General features: G+C 35.7%; 1 protein-coding gene across 1 annotated transcript; it reads left to right on the top strand.

Moving 5' to 3' along the window:
* Nucleotides 1–14528: 14528 nt before the first annotated feature.
* On the top strand, nt 14529–26158 carry LOC129272549 (BCL2/adenovirus E1B 19 kDa protein-interacting protein 3-like). Its single transcript, XM_064107902.1, has 5 exons — nt 14529–14611; nt 15144–15228; nt 17088–17188; nt 20641–20784; nt 23620–26158. Exons 1-5 carry the CDS (start codon nt 14529–14531, stop codon nt 23660–23662), a joined length of 456 nt encoding a protein of 151 aa, XP_063963972.1. The 3' UTR covers nt 23663–26158.
* The last annotated feature ends 1378 nt before the right edge of the window (nt 26159–27536 follow it).

Below are 27536 nucleotides of genomic sequence, written 5' to 3'. Positions count from 1 at the left end.
TTTATACATGACAATCTTTTTTAAATTACCCCTTCCCGCAACCAAGCGCATGTGGTGTGGTTCCTTTGTTTTACCATCATTTGGAATGTCACTTAATTTTTGTTAGCCTTTTTTCCTTATTTTCAAGTTCATTAGGTAAAATAAAGCGAAGAAAATACAAAAGAAAGGAGAATTGAAATTTAAAAGAGTGTATAAAATATAATCATATAACCATGAAAAACCGATAAGAGTCCTAAAATTTTCTCATTTTCAGGTCATCATGAACTTTAAAAAATATTCAGCTCGCGCTTCGCGCTCGCCATTATTTGGTATAATCCGTATAAGTACCTATACACTGTAAAAAAAAATCTGAATTAGTAGTTAACACTTAATGTATATAAGTAGAATTTATTATTTTTAATTATTTCTCGATTTTTTTTTCAGTACGTGAGATTTAAATTGTCTTTTAATTTACTTGATTTATTTGGGTTCAATATACAATTGCAAAAATTCACGTATAGCTAGCTTGCTTCGATTAAGTAAATCTAACTCCAATTAGGCAAAGATAATTATTACTTATAATTATCATGTTGAATGTGCTTCTATTTTTCAATCAACGCCTTATTTAAATGATACCTGAATATTCATTAAGAGCAAGTAAATGTTACAATTTTTAAATAACTGTCATATCTATTTGTGTTTGAAATTGTTTTGGATGAGGGTGTGCAAAATATTTATTTTTTGTTGAATCAAAGAAAGAGCAACATTAAATAGTCACTCATTAGAAAATTTCAAATTTCTTTTTAGGTTTTCGAAAAATGTGGATATTATTCTCGTATTCTCACTCTGTTTTATTCAGGATGAACCGGTCGCATGCAGACATGGGGTTTGGAGGCCACGCGGACCCCCCCCCCACCCAAAAAAAAATGTTTAACGACCAAGACAGAAGGAGAAATGAAAGAAACATCTAAAAAAAAAAAGAAGCTTACCCAATATTGGGTAAAAGGGGAACATGCATGTTTGTTGTGTAAAAAGATACCAAATATTTTGTAAAGTTATACGCATTGTTGGGTTGGAATTTTCCCTTCAAACATGCATTTTGCCCAATATTGGTGAAAAATTCCTAGCAAACATGCATGTTCCCTTTTTACCAAATATTGGGTAAATTTTTTTTAAGAAAATGATTGAAAGGGGAAAAGGGTGAAATCTTTCATATTTTTCTAAATGTCATGTCAAAATCTATCACAAAATTAGATTTTGTTTTAAAATGGTCAAATAATTTGCTCGCTCGCAGATTTTTTACTAAAAATGTTGCTCTTTATGCCATGTCTGGCCCCCTAAAGATGTATATATAGACCCACAGACCACGACCCCTCCCCCTCAAAGTAAAAGAAAGAAAAATCCCTCTCAGAGAAAATGTGTCAGTCATCCCCCCAACCATGAACACCGATCGACATCCAATATAGGAATGAAAGAGGAAAATTAAAAGAAAAAGGGAAGTCCGAGGGAGAATTACCTAATTCGCCAGATGCGGATCCATCAGCAACAACAAAAAGGAAAGAGAGAAAGAAAAGTTTGGAGTGGAATTAGGGAAATGGAATAAATAAAAGGACCGTGCCGAAACGCTAGATTTCCTATAGCACACGCTGTGATGAAAAAAAAAAACACAGCAAAGTGTGAGTCAGGTGCAGTGATGCCCCCCCCCCCCCCAACTTGGCTACACGTTAACAAATAAGAAAAGACGCATATAAGAGAAGAGGTAGGACGGGATAGAGGAAAGGAGATGAAGAAAATCAAAAGAGGAAAAGAAGTGAACCATATAAAGGGGCATTACATAGCAAACCTTTCGACATTTTTATGATATCGAAATTTTAAAAAATCGCTCACACTACCGTTTAATGAAATATCCTATTCATATGGAATCGTTTTCAAGTCAATATGAAATTTAAAAATATATATATATATTCTTCAGCTGTATGACTGTTTGACCTTTTGCAACCATTTTATTTTGTACAAAATCGCAGCGGTCGATCGCATATAGTTGCGAGATCAATAGTATTTACTGTGAAGGCCCGTCCAATATTAGCAAAGTTATATGTTTGGTCCCTCGGAGAGGACTTTAGTTGTCGGTCCAATGAATGTTCACTAAAAAAATACACTCATGCTTTTTACTCTAAGCAGTCCTTATACCATCACCACCTTTTTATGATTGTTCTTATCATTGGTAAGTATGCCTAAAATCAATCTTAATCATACATTTTAAACAATCATAACAACGGCCATACGTCTTGATCCATTTGCTATCGTTAATACTTTTTACGTCGATGAATTTTTCTTATCGCCTTATTTTCGACCCATAATTTCTTCGTTTATGATTTTTACACATTACTCATCCATTAAGAGAAGGATGCATGTTGCATTTTCAGGGCCGCCATAAATTTCCAGGGGCGTGCAGTGGGGCGGTCAATCCCTGCGATTATTTAATGGATATTGGAAAGGGGAATGCGAAAAATGTGTTTCAAAGAGGACGACGAAATTACTGAAGAGTGAAGGAAATAAATTTGGTACGTCAGGGTCTGAGCTTGCAGACTAGGCAGTTTGCAGGGACCATAGATGGCAGGGACCGCACGTGCGTCATACATGACAATCGTGTATAAAGAACGAGGGGTACCACATAACTGTATAATACGGCCCCTTATTTCTATACATCATAACGTGGTTTTCTGATATATTTCAGTAATATAGCTTAAAATACTTTGCCAAGAATAAATAATTCTATTCATTAAATTCACGAATTCTTCAATATATGCTCCAACACCAGGGGACCACTGTATTGAAATAAATGGTTTGATGTCGATGTTCAATAGGTCATGCAACCCCGGTCGCGATACGGAAGCAAAACACGAAACGTCACACGTAAACAATAATCGTATGAGTTTTGCAGCCGTAATCAGAAACGGATCAAAACAAAGCACATATTTTAGAAGAAAGCAGGGTTCTCAAGATGACTTCTACTCCTAGGAGTGAGCACGATGATTCTCTTAATGGTAAGGACACTCAGCAATTATTGATCAGTCAAAATTCTTTGTGAATTTCTTAACATCTGACCGTTTTGTACGAGTTGATTGAGCTCCATTTCTTGTTGTTGTATTTGCCCGTCTTCCCGCCCGCTGCACCGGGGCGCGACCGGGCCTGATGGCACACACACAGCTCAGAACAGTGAGGGATAGGAGAAGTAGAATGACAATGAATGAAAGAATCCATAGTTTCTTTGTTCATTTAATTGTGGTCATTAGAGGTGGTTTTTAGATAACTATTTTAAGTAGATATAGGCCTATTTGTAATTGTATTAATCAGTAGAGGCGCACGGCCAATATGGGAGACTCTCTCCAATAGGGGAGACAATCTCCCACATTGGAGACTTGCTTTGCAAAAGGACAAAAGAAACAACACCAACAAAAGCATGATTTTTTCCACCCAAAATTTTGTTTCACTGAGGTCAGAAGCCCATTTGTTTTGTGTGTGATTGACAACAAAAATCCTTATCAAAACAAAAGTAGACGGTGAATTTTTAAAGTAGACGGTGGAAAGGGGTAATTTTTCATGAGGAATCTGCTTATCAGATTTTTATTTGCCGCCAAGGTAATCCTTTTGCAGCAAATGTAAACAAAGGAAATTGGTCTCCAAAACTGGAGACTGTCTCTGAAATTGGATACCCAAATTCTTTACAAAAGTCTCTGATATTGGAGATAATCTCCCTCATTGGAGACAGTCTCCAATATTGGCTGTGCGCCTCTACTGTTAATCCATTCGAACAAAGTCAAATTTTAGTTGAAAGATAGCGTATGCACTTTCATTACTTTCACAAGATTCTACATGTAACTTGTTGTAAGTCTCAGAGAGTCAGATTCTGTCAGCTGTCTTGGGCTCAGCTCACGCCCGGCATGCCCGGCCCGGGGAGCTCCGCCACCCAAGACAGCAGAATAAACTCCCTGACTCCTGAGTCATAAATTACAATTTACATTCTTTGTTTAATTTTTTTTCCTTGACCACATACATCATTACATCATACATGGCTGCAACAAATCAGTTGCTCGATGGCAAGAAGTTTTGAGATGTCTCTAAATATATTATTAATGTGCTAGTAACAGAGAAACAGTGCGTTAATTCTGAAAAGTTTTATTTACCTTACGTTTATAAAATTATACTATAGAATCTGATTGGCTATTGAATTTGCTCTCTTTTGTTGTTTTCTTCATTCTAGTGCATTTTGTTTTTGTTGCCACAAATAATATAATGTCTTTGTGTAGTAGTGACATTGTAAGTTTGCAACTGGATTGGATGGAGCAGAGACATAAAATTCAGTCTAGGTCTAGACTCTAGATGTTGATGGATTTTATATTTTGGTTCAGAATACTCAGTATGACTATGAGGATACGTGAAGAACTGGTAGTGTGTTAAGGGTTCGATTAAATCTTAACACCCTATTAAATGTGCAGATCTTCGATTTAAACTACTACTGGGCCCCGTTAGTACATAAAAGTTATGGTAACTTTGCCATCCAATGGTAATTACTATGGTAATGCTGATCAATAGCCAATCAAAATCAAGGATTCCATGCAAGTTACCAATTGATGGCAAGTTACCATAATGGAAACTTTTATGCAACGGAGCCCAGCAGTTGTATGAATATTGCAAGCAAGTTCATTCAGAGGAATGTCATTAAATATTAAACTCTACTCTTATTTTCATTATGTTATTGTTAATTTCCCTTATTACTTCAGAATCATGGGTGGAGCTCCAGTATTCCCAACATGCGGGCGTGAATGACCCCCTCCTTAGCCTAGAATCCGGAGGGGGTAACAACGGAGGATCCAGCACCCCCTACAGCACTGGATCGGGGAACGGCAGACATGGGGGCATCCATTTTGGTACCAACATGGAGAAACTATTGATGGAAGCACAGAGAGAAAGCAGGTCAACATCCAGGGAGGGCTCTCAAGGAGGAAGGTTTGTATAAATTTTTACCATCAGTTTAGCCTGGAAGGTGCCTTAACAATATACGTTGCTCTTTTCCATGCATGTTTCATAGTGGGCTGGCACAGATTGGGGGTGGGGGGGGGGGGGGGCAAAAGGAGCACATGCCCTCTTTTTACTCAAACTTTTCACACAAATAATACCTTAATATTATGCTTGTATGTATCCCCATGGGAAAAATTACACAGGGGCTCGGAGCGATTTTGCCTCCGAAACGATGAAAAGAGAGAGCCCTGGAAATTGTGAAAATTAGAAGAGAGTCCCAGAAATTACCCATTCACTGCAATATTTATGTTTCCAATGTTTGTAGGAGATTTAGGCAGTAAGTTGTGATAAGAATAAAAAATAAAGAATATATTCTAAAAAAAAGATATATAGGCCTATATTTCATGCCTGACACCCCCTCTTCATAAAGTCCATTTACATGTATATTTTTAACAAGTGAAGATGGTGGTGGTGCGTCGACAAGCTTGTGCCCTGCCAAAGAGATCTTACATGTACCTACTGTGGAATAATTGAATCCATAATAGAAGTAAATCGAGAATATATCTGTAAATTACTGGTTCTTGAAAATAAATTCGCATATTTCTTGGCTTCCACACAAAAAATCTATGTCCTTTTTTCAACTCTGATTTTTTTTTTGAGGGGGATAGTCATGTTTTTTATAGAATAACAAAAACATTAGATATTTGTTGTGTTAATTCAAGATTTTGTTGATTGTATACAAGGCACTGACTGATTAGTCAAGCCCTCGATTATATTTCAGATCAGTTTATGATACGTCGCTTCTTCAAATCCCCATCTATAATACAAAATTACTCAAGGGAAATGAAGCATTTTCTACACAGCCCCCCCCCCCATTTTTTTTTATATTGATACTTGATTGAATTTTTTTATAGATTTTTCAAGCCTTTTAAACATAGATTCTCTGCATTGTGTCATTCTAGCAATGATATTTTATCCCATGATAATTGGCACAAGATCAAATATTAACTTGCCAAGTTTGAGGCCTGATTTATATGTTACAACCTGAACATAGTGATCTGCCTTTCATTTGTTCCTCAATATCTAATTTCATGCTCTTAAGGGTGAAAGTTGGTACATTTTGTTTTCTCTGTTGAAGTTTATTGTGTATGTAGAGCTGATGAACATGAAAAAAATAAAACGGGGAAGTGTGGAGACATCTCAGTTTTCAATTCAAAGGTCAAGTCCACCCCAGAAAAATATTGATTTGAATAAATAGAGAAAAATGAAACTAGCATCACGCTGAAAATTTCATCAAAATCGGATGTAAAATAAGAAAGTTTTTAATGTTTCGCTTATTTTTTTATCTTTCATATTTCACATAATAAAATACAAAAGAAATAGTGAGTAGATGACGTCATCAGTCTCATTTGCATACCAACTAGGATGTGCTTATCGTGTAACTGTTTTGTAAAATTAGCAAAACTTTAAAATGTCATTACTTTCTTATTTTACATCCGGTTTTGCTGAAATTTTCAGTGTTTTGCTTGTTGGATTTTCTATATTCAAATCAACTTTTGGTTGGGGGGACTTGTCCTTTGATATATGAAATATGTTAGGGAGGGGTTAATTGTCTTTAAATAAGTTTAAGATAAAGAATGATAGAAGTAGGCCTACATAGATCTTTTTTCACAAACCTTTGCCTCCTCTCTTGTCATCTGATCTACATACATGTACATGTACTGTACATGTACGCCTAATATGATTAAATTTGATGAGAATTTAAGAAGCACACATGAATTCTTTCCTTTAGAATTTTGGGATAATATTCCACATCTACATCTACTGTACATGGCACACCCGGCTATAACCAACAAACTTCACATAGATCTATATGTGCTGTAATCTTACCAATATAAAACTTTACATTAATTTACAGTTCAAAGGAAAGGTAGTTTTCCAGAGACAAAAAAAGTTACATTTTTTCAGCAAATCTACATAATTTAGATATATTTTTTGTTAGAAATACAAGAAAAGGTCATGTCATGTGAATACAAAGAACATAGAAAACAATATTCTGATTGATGTTTTAAAATTGATTCTAAGTTCTCTTATTTATTACACATGCTTCAAAACAATATTGATATTCTGAAGTTTTCTTAGAAATTAGTTTTTCAACCTTTGTCTCATATCTTGAAGTGCTTTTTAAATGTTTTGTTTGGAATCTCTTTTCTATTCTGAATGAATCTTGTACCGTATCTCAAAGTAGGTTATTTTATCATCGTAGGCCCTACTATTGCTATGACTACATGTAATTCTAATGCAACAAATGCATTCTCAACCTCAATGATATTTTCAAAACTTTTTGTTAAATTCAGTACTTTTTTTGCAATACAGAATCTTAAAATTCCAATCTCAGACTTGTCCTATCACATAAATCTTACTTATTTAATTAACTGTTTTTCTTTCAAATGTACATAGACCATTTTTAAATCCATGTACAATCTTTGAATGTAAGTCATATTTTTATATACCTTATACAATTAGTCTTCATACTCCAATGCTTTGTATTATTTGTATATTTTTACAAACCAAAATTGAATTGAATTGAATTGAATAGAAAAAAAATGGGTTCAAAGTTTACAAATTCAAGTGTAAACAGACATGCGTCATGTAAAAGATACCCCAAGGTCCTACAAGTTATCAGTGACTAATCTCAAGTGTAAGAGGGGTTCAGTGATATTATAGATTGTATTGTGATTCAATGATATTGGATAACTTCCAATGTTTTGATGTCTACATGTACATGTAATAAAGGGAGGGGCACAGACTTAGATAATATACATGTATAATGTAACAAGAGCATTTGTAGTGTGTATTTCATGCAAGGTGCTGAAACTGGCCCCTTTCTAAAAATATGTATAGGTTGTTCATGCGTTTTGTAAACTAGGTTATGTGTATAAATTCTAAAATAGATTATATTATTTTCTTATCCTTTCCTTGACCTCCTAGCTAGCCTCTTTTTTTTTTTGGGGGGGGGGAGGTTATGTACATTAAGGAGAGACATCTATAAACCCATATTATAAACATTTTTAATACTCAATGATGTGCGGTGGGATAATGTGCCAGGAAATATGTAACCTCTCAAATTTCATTGTTTTTTAAAGTTGAAGGGAAAATACTTGTAACAAGGTTCTGTACATGTATATATAGTCTTAAACTTAAGAGAAAAAAAATCTTCACACACACACAAAACAAATGTGCAGCAGTCAAACAAAAATGCATTTCAATTTTCAGCAATAAAAATATTTTCTATGTGCAGTCATATTTAATATTTTCAAGAATGCACATTTGTATTTAAAAAAGCATTCTATTTATGAAAACAAATAATGCAGAAAATATCTTTATTTTTTGCCGATGCTTTGTGGCCATGGCAGATTTTGTTTTTCTTTCATGGTTCATCTCTATACGTACCTGCTCATCTCACTCCCCCAAACTAAAAGAAGAAATATTGTCATTACCATAGGGACAAAGTTTGAGGTCAGTCCACCTTGGAAGTTGGACTTTGCTTCTTGAAAATTTTAAAGGACAAATTCTCTAAATGTTATAGTGAAATAAAAGAAGAAATTTTGAAATAAATTTTTGGTTTAAATCCTTAAGAGATGAAACTCGGGCCTATGATAATTAAGGGAGGAATATCCCATCTTGTGATCAGAGATATACGAGGAGGGTAAGCGGTTTCACCCTCCCCCCCATGACAGCCAAAATCGCTCCTAAAATTTGCAAATGGAATGCTTTGGGATCTTTCAGAAAGTTGCCCCAATCAAATTTCAGGAACATTTTAGAAAATCAGTATTCTACATTCATCAGAGTAATGAGAGCTTTTACAACATAATTTCTCATTCAGTAAAAAAAAAAGTAGTCCTTGATATGAAAGAAATACATGAAGCCCCAAAATTCAGCAATCACCCATTATAGTGACAAAAAAGCCTCTAAGAATAAAAACTGTTGCCTACTTTGTTGCAAATGTATCATTTTTTTCAATGAATGTTCTTAAAGAAAACAATTTGCTTGATTGATGATCAAAGCCATATGATAATCGTATAATCCTCCCGTATTACTAGACTGAAACCTTAACCTTTCCTCTATAGCTCAATTGCACCCAACCCAATTGAACTTGGTAATCCCTGAGCATGCCTACGTGCGGATATGCCAGACATTCCACAGTTTTCGTCTGACTCAATTCATGTCCCCAGTATGTTGCCCTTGATCGAGGACATACAATGTAGTTAATTTAATGAGACAGCTCTAGAAGAGAGAGTTGAAGAGCAGGTCGCGAAGATGAAGTTCTTGAGGTAACCTCAATTAACCCAGCTCCCTTCTTGTATCCCATTAAGGAGGATCCATTTCTCCACTGTGAATTAAATTATGAGACAATTGTTATGAACTTTTGAACATGAATTACATGTACATCAAAAACCCAATGGCTCTCAAACTTGGTATCCTCTGTTTACTTTATAACCTTTTTTTCTATTAAAAATAGATTTATGAAATAAAATAAAAATGCTAGGATACATAAAGTAACCGGAAAAAATTGTTGAACATTTCATCCACCAGGCCCAAAAATACATGTACAGTAAGCAGAAAAACAAAGTTCATCGCTCATTCTGCAGGATGCACAACTAATGCATACATGTGCATTTTCAAATTTTACGGGATGCGCCTGCACCTTCAGCCACCCTGGATCTTCAGCCACCTGCACCTTCAGCCACCCCCTGGATCCGTACCTGCTTACATGTCTCAATTGTCCTGTTTTGTGGTCCTTTATTCTTCGAATGCCCATCTACAATGTAGTATTCTACATGTACGTCCAGTAGGTACTAGAGATTAGAAGGGCAAGATTTATCATTTTGATATCTTCATAAACTAAGATTTGAGCTCTTCAAACACCATTGATACCTTCTCTTCCTGCTTTATTATTTCCCGTTCCTTTACCTATTTCCTGCGGACCAAGACAGTAGCCAGGGGATTCCGGGGGGTCAATTAATTCCCCTAAAATTTCCCAAAGTAGGGAAAATATGTGGAAAAGGAGGAGAGAAGGAAAGAGAAAGAATCGAACCCCTTAATTGAAAACCCTGGCTACCAGCCTGCAGATGAACTTGTTGGTCTAACTCTGACCAGCTTAAATCTTCTTAGGTATTTGTTTGGTTTTTTTTTTTTTTTAAATCATCCTTTGTCATGTGTTTCAACCACTCTGCCCTTTATTTTGTAGAAATACGCCAGTATATAAATAGGAATCTCTGCAGAGTCTGCACTAACGCAGACGTTTAGGATTCTCTGCAATGTCCCTGTTTTCAGCCTCTGTCTGTTCATTTGTCCTAGTTTCTAGGGTATTTTAGGGTTGGCAAGTACCCCGGGGGGGGGGGGGGGGCCACTTACATTGACGAGTGGATACCATGCGCGACCAAAAAAACATGTAAAAAGGATGTCTTGTTGAAGGGCACGTTACGTACATAACGTGATAAGGGTGTCAAAAACACAAAAATAATGAAAAAAGGGTATCTATTTCGCTAGGAAAGCTACGTGTTTAGGGTCAAATTTGCGGGGATGATAAAACAAAATTAAAATGTTTTATAAAGGATGTCCTTTTTGCCCCAAACATTACGTGTTTAGTGTCCGATTTGCGCGTTGTGTAAAAGTAAAACCAACGACCAACGGACCCGTGACATTACAATAAAATATTGCTGTACTTGTTTAGAGGTTCATTTCTGGGACTACTTGCCAAGAGTATCGTTTTGTTTCCAATACTTGTTAAGGGTAGGGTTTCACACGCCAATACTTGTTAAGGGGTGCATTTTCAGAATATGGAAAATACGTGTTTAGGGTGCTTTTCGAGACCCCATGGTCGCGCATGGTATCCACTCGTCAATGGAAGTGCCCCCCCCCCCCCCCCCCCCGGGGCAAGTACGGTACATGTACATTGTATGTGTAGTTGCATGTACATGTATGTGTAGTTGTGTACATGGCTAAAGATTAACATTATAATCAGTTTTCACTTGAGGCAGGAGAAAGGAGACAGTATAGTCAAACTTCCGTATAGACTGGGACCAGGGAGTTGGGAGAGATAATATCAATCCATACCATGAACTTTCCTGCCATAAATCCTTTATATATAGACAGAGGCAGAAAGCAGCTAACAGACAGCATCCAAAGATATTCAAAACTTCTAGATAATTCACTGTATTTCTCCCATGGGACATACATGAACTTCATTGTTTGGTAATATTAATAGCGGGGGGGGGGGGGGGGGGGGGAGTTAGAAGCAGGGAGAGGCAAGGGGGCATATACCTAGTCTGCTGTGCAAACCCTTCACTCAAGTTAAGGGTCTGAATGTGCAGCCTACACATGCCTGAGCAGCAAGTTTTGTATGTGCTACATGTAGTCTTTGCATGGAGAAATAGTCCAGGATAGAAGAGGCATAACCTTGTTTTTTTATATATACAATATTTTTTTATGGTTTCTTGTCAATTCGAGGGTGCTGATTCCGAATCTGAATGATGCCACTCGTGTAACCTTGAGCATTTCCCTCAAATTGGCAAAATCCAATATGGCCGCCAAAATATGCAAATTACCCATGAAAATCCTAAAATTGTCCACACATTGGCTATGAAATGCATGAAATTGTGTGGCAGGAGTGAAATACTATCTGAAAAAATAACTTTTGACAACATATTTATTTTCCTGATATTCAAAATGGCCGCCATAGGCCCTTGTATACTCTATTATGTACAATATGAATAGGGAAAACTAATTTTCACAAAAATTAGCACTAAAGTGCAAAAAGTCGCGATGTATGAACGAAGTAATATATGCAAATCATCATTACTAACGAGATATATCATTTATTATGTCATATATGGGAACATTTCTGAATTTTTATATCTAAAATAGCCGCCACTGGCCCAAACAGTATTGCGTACAATGGCAATGGGGGCCAAAAAATTCACAAGAGTGATCACTAAAATGCATATTATTAAGATTAAACGAGTGGAATACTGACTAAAAACATAATTGTTAACGAAATATATTATTAATATGCCTTGTATGTGATGAATGTTTTATTTTGATATTCAAAATGGCTGCCAAAGGCCCTAAAAAGTATTACCTGTATGTACAATGAGAAAGAGGAGCAAAGAAATCACAAGAGAGAGCACTAAAATGCATATATATGTGATAAATTAATGGGATACTGTCTAAAAACATATTTTCTAACGAAATGTATCATTCAGGTTTCAAGTTTGTGTTAAATACTGTATTTTGACTTTCAAAATGGCCGCCATAGACATTAACAGTATTATGTACAATGCAAAGTGGGAAACCAATATTCACAGGAGTAAGCACCATATATGCACGTAATAGTGATCAATGAGTAAAATATTGTCTGAAAGCATAATTTCTATTAAGATATATCATTTATTCTGCCAGTTAGGTGATAAATACTGTTATTGGGAAGTCAAAATGGCCGCTACAGGCCCTTATGGTATTATGCACAATGTGAATGGGAACAAATTATTTCAACAGAATTTGGCTTTGCTTGGCCAAATGGTGATGTATGAGTGAAATATTGTCTGAAAACATGATTTATAACAAAATATATCATATCTTATATAATTTAGGTGATAAAAACTGTATTCAAAATGGCTGCCATATGCCCATTTTGTGAACATTGTTTATCTCCACTCAAATTGTATATTATACCGTATAAGGGCCTATGGTGGCCATTTTCAATTGAAAAATGCAGCATTTATCAACTTAATAGATATCTCGGTAGAAACCATGGTTTTAGACAATATTTCACCCATTCATAATTCACAATTCACAATCATATGCAATATTTAGAGTCAAGCAAAGCCAAATTCTGTCAAAGTTATAATGTCCCATGTTACAATGTACACAATACTTTTAGGACCTATGGCAGCCATTTTGGATTTCAAAGTACAGCATTTATTACCTCCACGACCAATATGTGATGTATTTAGTTAGAAATCATGTTTAAGACAATATTTTTACTCGTATATCACAATAATATGCATTTTATGATTCTCACTCTTGTGAAAATTAGTTTGTCCATTCGCATTGTACATGATAAATATAGGGCATTTGGCTGGCGGCCATTTTGAATGTCAAAATACAGCATTTATCACATGAATGGCATATTAATGGCAATGATGGCATTTATGTTTTTAGTCAGCATTCCACTCGTTTATCCTAATAATATGCATTTTAGTGCTCACTCTTGTCATTTTTTTGGCCCCGGCCATTGCCATTGTACGTACTCTTTGGGACAGAGGCGGCTATTTTAGACATCAAAATACAGCAATATCCCCATACATGACATAATAAATGATATATCTCGTTAGTAATGATGATTTGCATATATTACTTCGTTCATACATCGCGATTTTTTGCACTTTAGTGCTAATTTTTGTGAAAATTAGTTTTCCCTATTCATATTGTACATAATAGAGTATACAATGGCCTATGGTGGCCATTTTGAATATCAGGAAAATAAATATTTTGTCAAAAATTATTTTTTCAGAGAGTATTTCACTCCTGCCACACAATTTCATGCATTTCATAGCCAATGTGCGGACAATTTTAGGATTTTCATGGGTAATTTGCATATTTTGGCGGCCATATTGGATTTTGCCAATTTGCAGAAAATGCTCAAGGTTACACGAGTGGCATCATCCAGATTCGTAATCAGCACCCTCGAATTGACAAGAAACCATAAAAAAATATTGTATATATAAAAAAACAAGGTTTGGTCAAGTTTCTATAGGGCCTATCCTGGACTAAAACACTTATTGATCAGTTTCAATCAGGGTCTGTGCCTGCAGACTACATGTAGCATGCACTGCAGACACCACATTCAATGGGGGCCTGCAGAAAATAAAGCCAAAAGGCTGCGCAAAGTACAGGATTTATTAAAAAACTTTTAAAAAGAAGGGGTTTTAGTCAGAAGTCAGATGTCAGTAAAAGAAAGAGAGTGAGAGAGTATAGGAGAGAGAGGGAGAGATGAGAGAAAACAGAAAGAAATAGAGAGAAAAGAGGCGGGAGATTAAAGAACAATAGCGATTGAGTATTTGTTAGGGAGAGATGCAGAGAGGGGGGGAGGTGTTGGGACTCGGAGTGAGGCAGGTAGGCCTATAGACCGCTAAACATAAAAAGAGGAGAGGTATAGAGAAAGAGACTGAGGGGAGCAAAGGATACACTTATTATGTATCTTGTTTACTTGAGATCCAACTTTGACCACCACCTTCTTCCAGACTAAGTGCACAAAATATGATATTAAATGGATACTGCAATGTTATATGGTATCCAAGATTCAAATTGGATGCCATCAAGATAGAGAAGATCCAGAGAAGAGCCACCAAGCTAGTGCCTGAACTGAAGCATCTAACTTATGAAACAAGATGAAGGAACTCAACATGTTCTCTCTACATTACAGAAGAATCAGAGGTGATATGATTGAAGTTTATAGAATTATGAATGGACTGGTAGACTTTGATCCAGATCTCTTCTTCACACCCGTAGGCCAAAGTAGCACTCGAGGTCATCACATGAAGCTGTACAAATATAGAAGCAACTCATCGCTAAGGAAAAACAGCTTTAGTCAGAGAGTGATTGACTCCTGGAACAGTCTTCCTTCTTCTGTAATCTCGGCATCCACTTTAAACATTTTCAAAACTAGACTGGACAAACACTGGTGCTCCATGCACCAAATTCTCCCATAAATATCCGCCCTCCACACACGTTTAGTTGTTTTAAAGACCAGTTTAAGAAACTTCGAAGGAATGATCGGAAGCACTACAGGACTACCTACTTCTTCCGTACAACGATGATGATGATGATGATGATATTGATCACAATTGTATGTAATTATTACTATTATTATTATTTTGTTTGGCATCACCTGTGCCTGGGAGGCGAAAAGCTAACTGAATCACTATGTCCCGCAGGTCTCTCCTCCTAATATAACTGATACATACCACACTAGTGACATACCGGTACACTGTAAGACTTCTGGCAGTAGAAAATATACTACTTCAATTCACAAAAAAATTGTGTATTTAATTCTTTTTTCCTTCCATTTTTTTCAGCCCTAAAGGTCCACCTAGCCCAGTGCTAAGTTCTAACCCCAGTGCACCTGGGTCTATATACAGTAATGGATCAGGAGAAAAACAGGTGAGTGTGAAAATAATGTAACTAGGATGTCAGCATTATCAACATCTTTATCATCATTGTTACCATCATCTTCATTCTCATCGTCATCACCATCATCATCACCATCATCATCACCATCATCATCACCACCATCATCATCATCAGACACCACCATCATCACCATCATCATCTCATCATCATCATCATCACTATCACAATCAATAATCATCACCAAAATCAATTCCAACATCATCGTTATTACTACAGCACTACAATACATCTTTATCAGTATATTTATGTGTATATACGCCATAATGGCCTATTACAATACAGTATTGAATGATTAACACTTGGGTGTCCCATTCCTTTGCCTAACACCCCCCCCCCCCCCCCCCCCGCTAATTAGGATTTTAATTCCTCTGTTTTTCCCTTTCTTGCATTATACTTGTTTTTTTTTCTCTTTGTAAACTGTGTAAGCCCTTTCCCTGTTGTACGGTAATCAGGGAGATAGACCTCGATACATAGGCCAATGGCTTTCTGTCTTTCCCCCACATCCGCCGTACAGCAGAGATCATTGTTTTTGTCTCACCTGCATCTAGCAGAGTGAGACTATAGGCGCCGCTTTTCCGACGGCGGCGGCGACGGCGGCGTCAACACCAAATCTTAACCTGAGGTTAAGTTTTTGAAATGACAGCATAACTTAGAAAGTATATGGACCTAGTTCATGAAACTTGGCCATAAGGTTAATCAAGTATTACTGAACATCCTGCCTGAGTTTCATGTCACATGACCAAGGTCAAAGGTCATTTAGGGTCAATGAACTTAGACCATGTTGGGGGAATCAACATCAAAATCTTAACCTAAGGTTAAGTTTTTGAAATGTCATCATAAATTAGAAAATATATGGACCTAGTTCATGAAACTTATACATAAGGTTAATCAAGTATCACTGAACATCCTGCATGAGTTTCACGACACATGACCAAGGTCAAAGGTCATTTAGGGTCAATGAACTTTGGCCGAATTGGGGGTATCTGTTGAATTACCATCATAACTTTGAAAGTTTATGGATCTGATTCATGAAACTTGGACATAATAGTAATCAAGTATTACTGAACATCCTGTGCAAGTTTCAGGTCACATGATCAAGGTCAAAGGTCATTTAGGGTCAATGAACTTTGGCCAAATTGGGGTATTTGTTGAATTACAGCCATAAATTTGAAAGTGTGTTGGTCTAGTTCATAAAACTTGGACATAAGAGTAATCAAGTATCACTGAACATCCTGTGCTAGTTTCAGGTCACATGATCAAGGTCAAAGGTCATGTAAGGTCAAAGAACTTTGGCCACGTTGGGGGTATTTGTTGAATTGCCATCATATCTCTATAAGTGTATTGGTCTAATTCATAAAACGTGGAAATACGAGTAACCAAGTATCACTGAACATCTTGTGCGAGTTATAGTAGTTTTCAAAATCAGCACTGCTGCTATATTGAATCGCGTGATGCAGGTGAGACGGCCAGAGGCATTCCACTTGTTTACTATTTGTTGACATGTATGTATTTTTGTGTATTTTATAGAGGTGTGAAATAAATGAATCTGAATTTGATCTTCATCATCATCGTTATCATCATCATCATCATCATCACCACCACCAAATTCATTACCTACAGGGTTATAATTACTGATATCATTATCATCATAGGTTAACAACATCATTAAACATCAACTCCACTACCATCCAATCTAATCATCATCACTATTAAACTTCATGATCATCATCCTTCATCATCACCAGTATATCTCAAACAATGTTACAGAGAATAAAATTACCGTTAATTCATTTTCTTTTATATTTTTCTCCTTACACCTCATTATCCAGCATGGAGTACCGGTCCTGATGGGACAAGGTGAAGCAGCCAAAGGGAGGGAGGAGAACTGGATCTGGGACTGGTCAAGCAGGCCGGAACCACTCCCACCAAAGTAAGTCCAGGGGACCCTTTCACAAAAGTTGTTTGCAGTTTTTGCACTGACAAGTTTTCATAATCCGAGAGCTACCAAAGTAACAGCCAGATACCTATGCTTCTCAGCCGATCAAAATCAAGACGAGTGGTCAGATCTGATGACAAACATTGATGAAATGCCCCCTTTTGTCTTGGTAACCATTACATGAAAGTTGACAGCACTGACTACAGTGCGTCCCAAAAAAAACTATACACTTTTGAAATGGCTGCCAAATAAAAAATATAACATTTTGGGGGAAAAGACTTACATATATGGAAAGCCAATAAAGTCAACTTTCAAATGACACCAAAAAATTGGAAAACTGTTCATGCTTGAGCGAGCACTGCCCACTGAAACAAAGGGTATGAAAATTAGGGTGGGCTGGAATTAGCCTTCCAATTTATGTCAGTTTTTAAGAGGCAAATCCTTTCGAAATTGCAAAGTTAAGGGCGTTGTGATAAATTAATGATCAACCGTGACCAGTTTTGGTTGCTTATGCAAATTTTATAAATTATTAAATTGAACTTTAATGCATGAGTGAACACAAATTACACTTTTGGGGCAGCATTTTAACTTTATCATTTGGATCTCTTTTTGGGCAGCATTTCAACTTTATCATGTGGATCTCAGCAGTGTGTTCATGATGGGAGTCGGGAGAATAGGGGATGAGATAGGACTTAAGTGGGAGAAGTAGGTTGATGGAATAAGGGTCAACATAACATTCAGCCCCCACCCCCTCTCTCTTTCCCGCCCTCCCCTCATGTTGAGAGACTGATGGCTATTGTCATGTACGCGTGAAGTCCAGAGCGGAATGTTGATTTAATGATTAATTCTGAATTGGGGCATCAACTTTTTCCTTTCAATCATTTCATCAACAATTTATCAGTAAATCAACTCATTCAATGTGCAATGTGATCAATCAAACATTCAGTTTTTTTTCAATAAATTATTTCATTAATCATCATAATCATTAAATTTCTTGGTAATAATTCAATAAAAAAGTGACCATCAGCCATCGGTCACTTGGCAGCTTAGTTTTGAAAGGGCTACAATCCAGGAAGTAAGACAGAGAGGGGGGGGGCTGGGAAATGGAGGTGGAGAGGGGAGACCGGTACATAATTATGACTTTTAATTGGAAAAAGGACAAAAAGAAGAGGAATGCCCTTTTAACCAAGTCTTAGCATATCTCGCCCTCTTGCTTGTAACAGGTACCATCACATTACTCTGACTCTCACGAACACACTTCTGAGGTCCACAAGATGAATATGCTACACTAAAATTTCAATTCCTGTTCACTCATGCATTAAATTTCAATTTAGTAACTCATGAAATTTGCCTAAGAAACCAAAACTTATCTCACTCATTAATTTAGCTTAGCAAGTTCGCAAGGACTAACCACTCAAAAAAACTGTAAGGCTAATTCCTGCCCAGCCTAGCCGAGCTTAGTGTCCGAGGAGGAGAGAAGCGGGGGGGGGGGGGGGGGGGGGTTGAGATGGAGGGAGGGGTTGCTAAATGTTCTGTTGACCTTTATCCCATCAACGTACTTCACCCACCTAAGTCATATTACCCCCTCTTCTCCTTACTTCCATAAACACATTGTTGAGATACACATGATAAAGACAAAATACTGCCCTAAAAAATTGCAATTCACGATCACTCATGCATTAAATTTCAATGTAATAAATTCAATTTAATAACGCATTAAATTTTCAAAAACAACAAACTGATCACAACTAATCTTTAATTCACCAAATAACCCTCAACTTTGCAAGTACCAAACAAAAAACCTGAAAGAAATTGGAAGGCTAATTCCGGCCCACCCTAATTTTCATACCCTTTGTTTCAGTGGGCAGTGCTCGCTCAAGCACAAATAGTTTTCCAACTTTTTGGTGTCACTTGAAAGTTGATATTATTGGCTTTCCATATCTATGAGTTATTTCCCCCAAAGTGCTATATTTTTTATTTGGCAGCCATTTCAAAAGTGTATAGTTTTTTTTGGGACGCACTGTAGATGTCTGTGCTTCTCAGTCGTTCAAATCCAAGGCTACATGTAGTCGTCGGATCTGGGTCCCGTAACACAAAGACTAGCGATTGATTGTACGTTTGATTTTCACGATTGATTGTACATTGAAGTTGATACAATCAATCATAAAAAAAATGTTCTACGATCATTGCTAGGCTTTTTGTTACAGACCCCTCATTACTTGTCAGACAACAGATGTTGATGAGGCGCCCCCTTGAGTCCAGGACCCTCTTGCATTACATCTGGTACTGATCACTAGCATACAAGAGAGAAGGAGGGAGGGAGTGCCCCCTGGCAGAATTCTGATGATCGTTTTTGCGTATCAGAAAATTCCAGGAAATACAGTCAACCTTTGACCTCTTTTTTATGGGAGGGGGTTATTAGAAAATTGTTACCCCTCCTCACAAGGCTTTCCAAGTGTGTCACTTTTAACCAACATTCATGAATTCTTTTTTACATATATATTAAAGGGTGAATACACCCTATGGTTTTATAGTTTGCATATGAAAATTAAAGAAGGCATGTTTAAAATACAATGAATATTACATTTTGAAAATGTTTGATATCACCAACTGCTCTTTGATTTCAAAGGGAGGCATTATTGTGTCTTCCCTTCAGTTTCATTACATGATGTTCATGTACAGAATGGAAAGTGTGACCTTTTTACATTGTCAGATTGACCATGACATTTAGAGTCACTCATTCCATGCTTACAACTTCCCTGAGATGAATTGTAGCTGTCTTGATATTCATTTTTTTTTTACATTTGACAGAAGTCCCTTCCCCTACCTCATTATCTTTCTCTCTACATCATGTATATGTCAAGGATGGACAGTGCCAATTGATAGAAAATGTGAAACATTCTGTGACATTTTCAGTTTTTATTTTCCAAGACTGATAACTGTCAGCTAATGGGTTCAATGTAATTTGCCTTTTCAAATTCATGCTCATACATGTACATGTAGCTTTTTTTATTTCAACTAGATTTTTTGACATATTGTATGACATTTATGCAAGTGCAAAACATTGTACATGTTCTTTGAACAACAGAATTTGATCACATGATATAAAATATGTTATGAAGTAAGAAAACCTATATTTTAGTGGCCTGTTGCATATTAAGATTACTTTTCTGTTTTAAAAAAGCTCTATTCCCTTTTAAACTTTATGGCAAAGGCAAATGTGCAGTTATTTTTTTCTAGACATGTTTTTTTTTTTTTATGTTTTATTTTATATGTTTTTTTTTATGTATTCAAAATATTCTTGTAGAGTCTGGATATATACCATGTCTTTAAAGTTATCTTTTGTGCAGTAGTAGAAAACTATTCAAGTTTTTTTATGAATTTGTTTTTACTTGATATATTTAAAAATCTTTAAACATGGTTTCACTTTTTTCTTCTTTCTCAAGGGAGTTTCGTTTCAAACATCCCGACAAGACGAGGCTGAGCATTCGTAAGAGCAAGGCCATGCGTAGTAACTTCTTCTCAGCTGAAATATTATCTGTCTTCATTCCATCCTTAGTTCTGACAAATCTCTTGGCTCTGGGCATGGGGTAGGTACACCTTTTCTGATCATCATTATAAACAGAGCTACCAACTAGTGATTTTCAGTAACTAGCACTGAAAATAAGAATCTTGAATACTGATGGTTTCATGCAAAACATACTGATCTACAGTTTTATGTGTTGTCCTAAGGCATTTCTTTTAAAATTCTGATTTCCTCTCCAATTCAATTCAATTCGAATTTATTTTAATCAGTCATAAAAATAAATAAATATACTTATTTTGATAAAACATGGGATTAGGAGCACCTGGAAGTTTAACGAAAAATTGACATAATTCAAATCATTTTAAAAAGAGGGATTGAAGAATGTCTACAGGTACATTTGGACACCTTTAGCTGCATGTGCTCCAGAAATGTTACTCTCTAATAGATATTTCCAGAATATCATTAAAATACTGTATTTTGGCTTTTAAAACATTAAATTGTTCCTGATCAGGTTGGCAGCTCCGCATTTAATAAATGCTTACTATTGTTGATTGTCATTGGTAATGGATTATAGTTTGCTGATACCACACTATAAAGTGAAAAGTCCTGGATATATCTGCTATAAAGTCATATTTCAGGAGCATATCTAATGTTGTCCAAGCAATTCTTCAATCCAAGTTTCAGGCATTGTTGGTCAAGGGAAAGTGAGATAATGATGCAATCCATTAAATAACTTCTGTGGCATTTGGTCCTAGGATAATTGCTTCTCTGCCAATTTACTAAAAGTGTTGAGGGTTAGAAGTGGTGATAGGCTATTTGGTTCAGGATGATTTAAAGAGGAATCCAACACAGATAAAAACTTGTTTTTATAAGGAAAAGAAAAATCAGACAAGTTGATAGGTGAAAGTTTGAACAATATTGGATAAACAACAAGAAAGTTATGAATTTTTAAAAGTTGTAAATATTGGTAATCACGATACCCACGGAGACTTCAAATTGGCCGCATATGGGATGTCATAGTGATGTAAGGCAAGGACTACTCTTCCATGTACTCCAATACATATTATGGCTAAAATGTCATTTTTCCAAAAAGTTTTATTTCAAATTATATTTTTCTTTCATGAGGACATAAAACAATATACTACCTGGGTTATATTTAGATTACTGCCCCAGGGGAATAGGTACTTAACAGAAAACCACTAAACCCTGATAATAAAGTACATGGCCTATGGGAAAGTTGTCCTTGCCCCTTGTCATAATTTACTTACTCAGTTGCCAATTTGAAATCTACATAGTATTAGTGATCTCAATTTTAAAGCAGCTATAACTTTCTTATTGCTTATCCGATTTCTTTCAAACTTTCACCATTCTGTTTTATTTATTTTTCTCCTTCCCAACACAAAATTTTATGGCCAAGGCTGGATTCCCCTTTAAGGATTAGAATTAAGGTTTGGGGTTGGGTTTGAACCTCGGGTTTGTGTTTTATAGCCTACTGTGTGAATTTTCAGTAGGGGCAATTATCACAGGAACAAATGTCATGGAACCAATTATAAAACACACTCCAGCCTTTGTGCTTCATGCAGATCACAAGATGGTGTCTAATTCCCATGAAAGTTGATGACAGTACAGTATGCCATAAATGCACTCATTGCAACATATTTTTGACATTTGTAATTAATTAAACCAAACAATATACCTTGGTATAATAGTAACAGTATTAAATAAAATGATAATTCAAGAAATTTTGATTTTAAAATGAATTGATTCACATTATTTTCCCTGGTAATTACTTGCTAATTAATGTTCCCTTGCTAAGAAATGTTCCCTATAATCATTCATTCATTTATAAGCACGCTGCACTAAACCCAGGTGAGGTAAATGGGTACCGGCAAGAAGTAATTCCTCAAAAAGCTGTACGCACCAAAATCGGTAGACTAGCTTAGCCGGGGTAATATAGGAGCGCCTTGAGCACCTAGCAAGGTGGATACGTGCGCTATACAAATCCTATGTTATTATTATTAATATTATTTTTTATTATAATAATGGTATAGTTTTGGAACTGAAGTAGCTACCCTGGGTAGCTACTTCAGTTCCAAAACTGTTCTCCCATCAGGCCCCACTATTTATATTACCCCGGCTTAAGCTCAGCTACCTGTAGATGCTCCAGCATTCGAGGAATTTCTTCCTACCAGGTACCCATTCACCTAACCTGGGTTGAGTGTAGCATAAAGTGGGTAAATTTCTTTCAGAAGGAGAGCACACCGTGGCTAGGGATAAGCACACTGCAAAATAATTATCCTAAGTAGGGGTTTACATGTGAAGGCGACCGCACACCTTACGATCGGTCTGCGACCCGATTTTAGAATAAAATGTAGTAGAATTTGATGCTAATATTCAGACTTGGAATATCTTACTGTGTAATGTTCTAATTCATCGTACGAATACCTATGTTCAAATCTGTGACTATGCTATCATCCTTCTTAGAATAAAAGCGAATTTAATATCTAGTCGTAATGATGTCATAGCAGTCGTACGATTGGTTACGATTTGAAACTAATTTGGCCTTTACTCCAAAATAAAAGCTTGCAATCTTTAAAAATGGTTATACATGAATTAGTATTCTTTCAATTAATTTTAACTTCAAATAAAATGATATGTTCCATTCACATTTTCAGAAAATGAGCAAAATGCGATTTGTTCCAAAATTGGATCGCGAACAGTCGTAAGGTGTGCGGTGGCCTCAAGTCTCTTGATGTCTGCTTGAACGAATGGGGACTGGAATGAAGATTAAGCCACTTCCACCCCCTCAAATCTGTCACTGATATGGATTCGCATGATACAAGTTTTCCAGTGCCAAATCTGATATCCTCTCTTTATCCTGTTTATCTTTCCCTCACAGGGTCTTCATTGGTTTCAAAATTGCAGCTCCAAGGTTGAGTTGAGACTGGACAGTAGAGGGCTCCCTACACTTGTAAACTTGGCTATGAGGATGGTGGAATGTCACAGTCACATGACCAAGCCGATGCCATGTCAAGAGCAAATTATCGATTTGCTCTACATATTTTTTTTTGTCATTTTGCATATCTAATCGTATCTCTGCTCATCCATCTTAGTGAGGTATGAATTTATGTAAATCATCAGATTTTTGGGTCCTATTTTGGTGGAGATGACTGTTTTTAAAATCCATATTTTCTCAGAAAAAAAAAAGAATATTGAAGTGCCATATTTAATGTATTGTGTGAAATTTGAATACCTAGGCTCAATCTTGTAAGGGTAGGGAAACCCCTGGTTTAAAAATCCGCCTGCTCATCCCTAATTTCAGTTACATCAGGAGGATAGGTCTGCAGGATAGTGCAGTTTGCTATTCACCCCAGACAAGTAATAAAAATAATAATAATGAAGGAAAATTTATTATGATCATGACACAAATTTACTTGATAAAATACCACTATCATACGTGTATATAATCCTCTTACTGGGGATAAAGACGCTTGTACAATGTCAAGAAGTAGGGGTAGTATAATAGTCCGACCTTGTTATCTGGCCACCTCGGGACAGGAGTCTTATCAATGTACGTGAAACGGCTGGAAATGACTGTAATACGATGGAACATACTTTAAATAGAAGTAGTCTATGGATTTGGGGTCTGTTGCAGAATCTCTTTCTCAAGGGGCCTTTCTACTGTACCTGCACGATCTTTGGATTGGAGGAGGGTGGGATAGGAATCTGTTCATATCGGGAGCAGCTTACCAATATACTTGCAAGAACGGGCTAACAGCAGGTGATTCTTTTCAATCGAGAAGATTATGGGCATGAAATTTTGAACTTTTTCAAAGTTTCACGTCGATCTCAATTTTAAAAAATACGCGCACGGCACATAGTCGTGAGATGAGCACAATTGGGTCTTTGCAGACCTGCCGACAGCGGCACATGAATGTAATTAAGCCCCCGTTCCACTAGAAAATTGCTGTTCCTGTGAAGTATTTTTCACTGACTTCAAGGTTTTTAGTCCCCAGATCCTGCCCGATCTGTAGGTTTTGCCAAATTGTAGGAAGATCGTTATCGTGGAATAGCTAGCTCCCTTAGTGGTTGTGGATGATTCTAGTTGGTTGTTTTCTGACATTTTCACTTGAGATAAAAATGAACTGAAATGAAATGGACTATAACTAACCTTTATCCTTTTACTCCTTTATTTGTTGATGTTAAGAGGTATTTTGGTCGGGAAATATGGCAGGTAAATACATTTGTCCCGATAAATGAAAGCCAGATAAACTAGGTCGGACTGTACATGCAAACTTTCATAGTGCCCCCCATCACCAATCAAGCATTTCCCATGATATTATCTTATAAAGATATCTTATTTTCACTCCTATCAAAATAATTGTAAACATTAAAACCAAAAGATAATTCCCATTAGATTAACACAGGGATGATAACCTCGTTACTCAAAGGGCTCTCAGACATAAATTGCCACTTGAAACTACATTCATTCTCTCAAATAAAAGTGCTTTCAATTTCTTCTCCAAAGTTTTGCTGTTCTTGCTTTAGCGCTTGACTGAAATTACACATTGTTTTGTCGGTATCGAAACAGTTTTAACCCTTTCTTTAAATGTAGGTTCATAACGAGTGGTACGGTGTAATTCCCCTTTAATGAATCTCCACAAAACGTAACAGAGTGCCTCATTTCTATGTTATCATATACATGTATAACAAATATATATTCAAAATTTATTAGCATAATATCAGATTTAGGAACTAAAAATCTGCCTTCATTTATAATACCATCTTGAAATTTCTTTTCTTTTTCCGTTTTCCTTCCCCCTCATACATTAACCCATATTCTTGTTATACATTTACATGTACTGTGTCTATTTCATCGGACTGTTTATGAATACACATATCATCATTTTTGCAATACTGCCTCCCTTGCTGTTTATACGTGTATAATGATGGAATATTGATGTTATGGCATACAAATAATTATTGTATCGGACTATATATCTTCATCTTTGCTTACATGTACATTTGAGTCATTAAATGTAATGTACATGCATGTATATAAATAGAACTTATTAAAAGGAAAATTATAATATGATTTCACATTGACATTGTATCCTCTGGAAAATGATATATAAATCCAGTTATTGCTAATGAGTGAAGAATAAGAGCATGGTATCAAGAAAGGCTAACACAGTATCATAATCAATAAAATATGAATAAGGAAGTCACTTTTTGAAAAATCATTCATTGTTTATTGTGCAATGTCTTTGGGATGTGATTAAAATACCAAAAATTTAAAAGCAGATTGATAATGCAAACTTATTTTTTTATGCTTGAAATGACATGGATGCAAGTATTTAAATAGTGGATAGCATTCAGTTCCTGGCAATAAACTTATCCACCTCATATTAAAAAGGTTTAAATTAATAACGTAAGTAATAAGGTTGTTATATACCTAAATTCCTAATCTGCAATTTTTAAGCCAAATACAGATTTATTCTTACTGGCATCCCAATCAAAAATGATAAAATTAACTATGGTATGAAACAAAGCCCATAACTTTTTTAACATTCAGTTAATTTTACAGCACAAATTATCTACTATTTAATAAGTAAATGATATAATATAATAATGGATATGCTTCATAATGTTCTACAAGGAACCTAAATGTGTAATTGATTACATATATCAATTGAAAAGTTGGAATTTGATCAATTAACTTCATTATACTCTTATATTTGCAAATTTGCAATCATTTGCTCAACTTATGATTGTTGTTATATAAAGTGATGCTTAAAAGTCAGTGAACCCCACCAGAAAATAAACATATTTAAAGTTTTCAAGGTCTGCCATATTTTAGATGTTTGTGAAGTCAGGTGATACATACACTAAAGTTTGTTTCTCTGGGCTCGCCGAACATTGTAGTGTTGTTTGCTATATTGAACACTCAGCATTAAGGAGCAGGGTTGGGCTCAATTACTTTCTTCAATTACAATTACAGTTATGTAATTGTAGGAATGTTCAATTACAATTACTTTTCAATTAAATTACATTATTTACATTTACCAATTACTTTTGTCAATTACAGTTACAATTTCAATTACTTTCTAGAAAAGTCATAACTGAAACCAATTTTTATTCTGTACATATTACCACCCATTTCAACATAATTTTAAATTACAGAGAAACTGAAAAGACGAAGGTTTAGGTTAAAGAGCGCGAATTCTGCCTTTTACTCTCTTTGATGCTGAAGCAGTTGACATGAAAAATGTCATGAAATTAAATCATAAATTAAGTAAGTTTATTGTAAAGTAATTGAGCGTAATTGAAGTCAATTACATTTTCTGCAATTACAATTACAATTGCTTTCCTATTCGAAACTTCAATTATAATTACAATTGAAATTACTCAAAAACGTAATTAATTACGTAATTGATCATTTACCTTGTAATTTAGCCCAACCCTGTTAAGGAGTGTATTTTGTGGTGGGGTTCAATACCTTTTGAGTACAACTATGTTACCTACATTTGACTTGAATTAATTGCAAGTGAATTGCAATGCCCCTTCATATGTGCAAAGATATGATTAGGAATAGTATTTCTCAAGAATAATACATGTATGATTCATTTTTTTCTGCAATTGCTATATTTATATCAAATATGTATATTATCAAACTATTGTATATACAATCAGTAGCATTTCTTTGTTTTTCTGGCATAAATGTAGAATGATAATATGCTTTTAGTGCTTGGGGCTTTCACAATATTACCGTTTTAGATGTAATTTGTTCCTAGAAAAAACAGGAATAATTTCGCC

The sequence above is a fragment of the Lytechinus pictus genome, chromosome 12, assembly GCF_037042905.1.
Source record: "Lytechinus pictus isolate F3 Inbred chromosome 12, Lp3.0, whole genome shotgun sequence".
Lineage (NCBI taxonomy): Eukaryota > Metazoa > Echinodermata > Echinoidea > Temnopleuroida > Toxopneustidae > Lytechinus > Lytechinus pictus.
This window is presented reverse-complemented; position numbering and strand designations above follow the sequence as displayed.

What these genes read in the sequence shown, in the direction of transcription:
- LOC129272549 (XM_064107902.1), top strand. Translation starts at nt 14,529, where the DNA reads ATGAATGGACTGGTAGACTTTGATCCAGATCTCTTCTTCACACCCGTA. An exon ending in ATGGATCAGGAGAAAAACAG is followed by an intron (nt 15,229 to 17,087) that starts GTGAGTGTGAAA and finishes CTCATTATCCAG; the next exon opens with CATGGAGTACCGGTCCTGAT. An exon ending in CTCTTGGCTCTGGGCATGGG is followed by an intron (nt 20,785 to 23,619) that starts GTAGGTACACCT and finishes TTTCCCTCACAG; the next exon opens with GGTCTTCATTGGTTTCAAAA.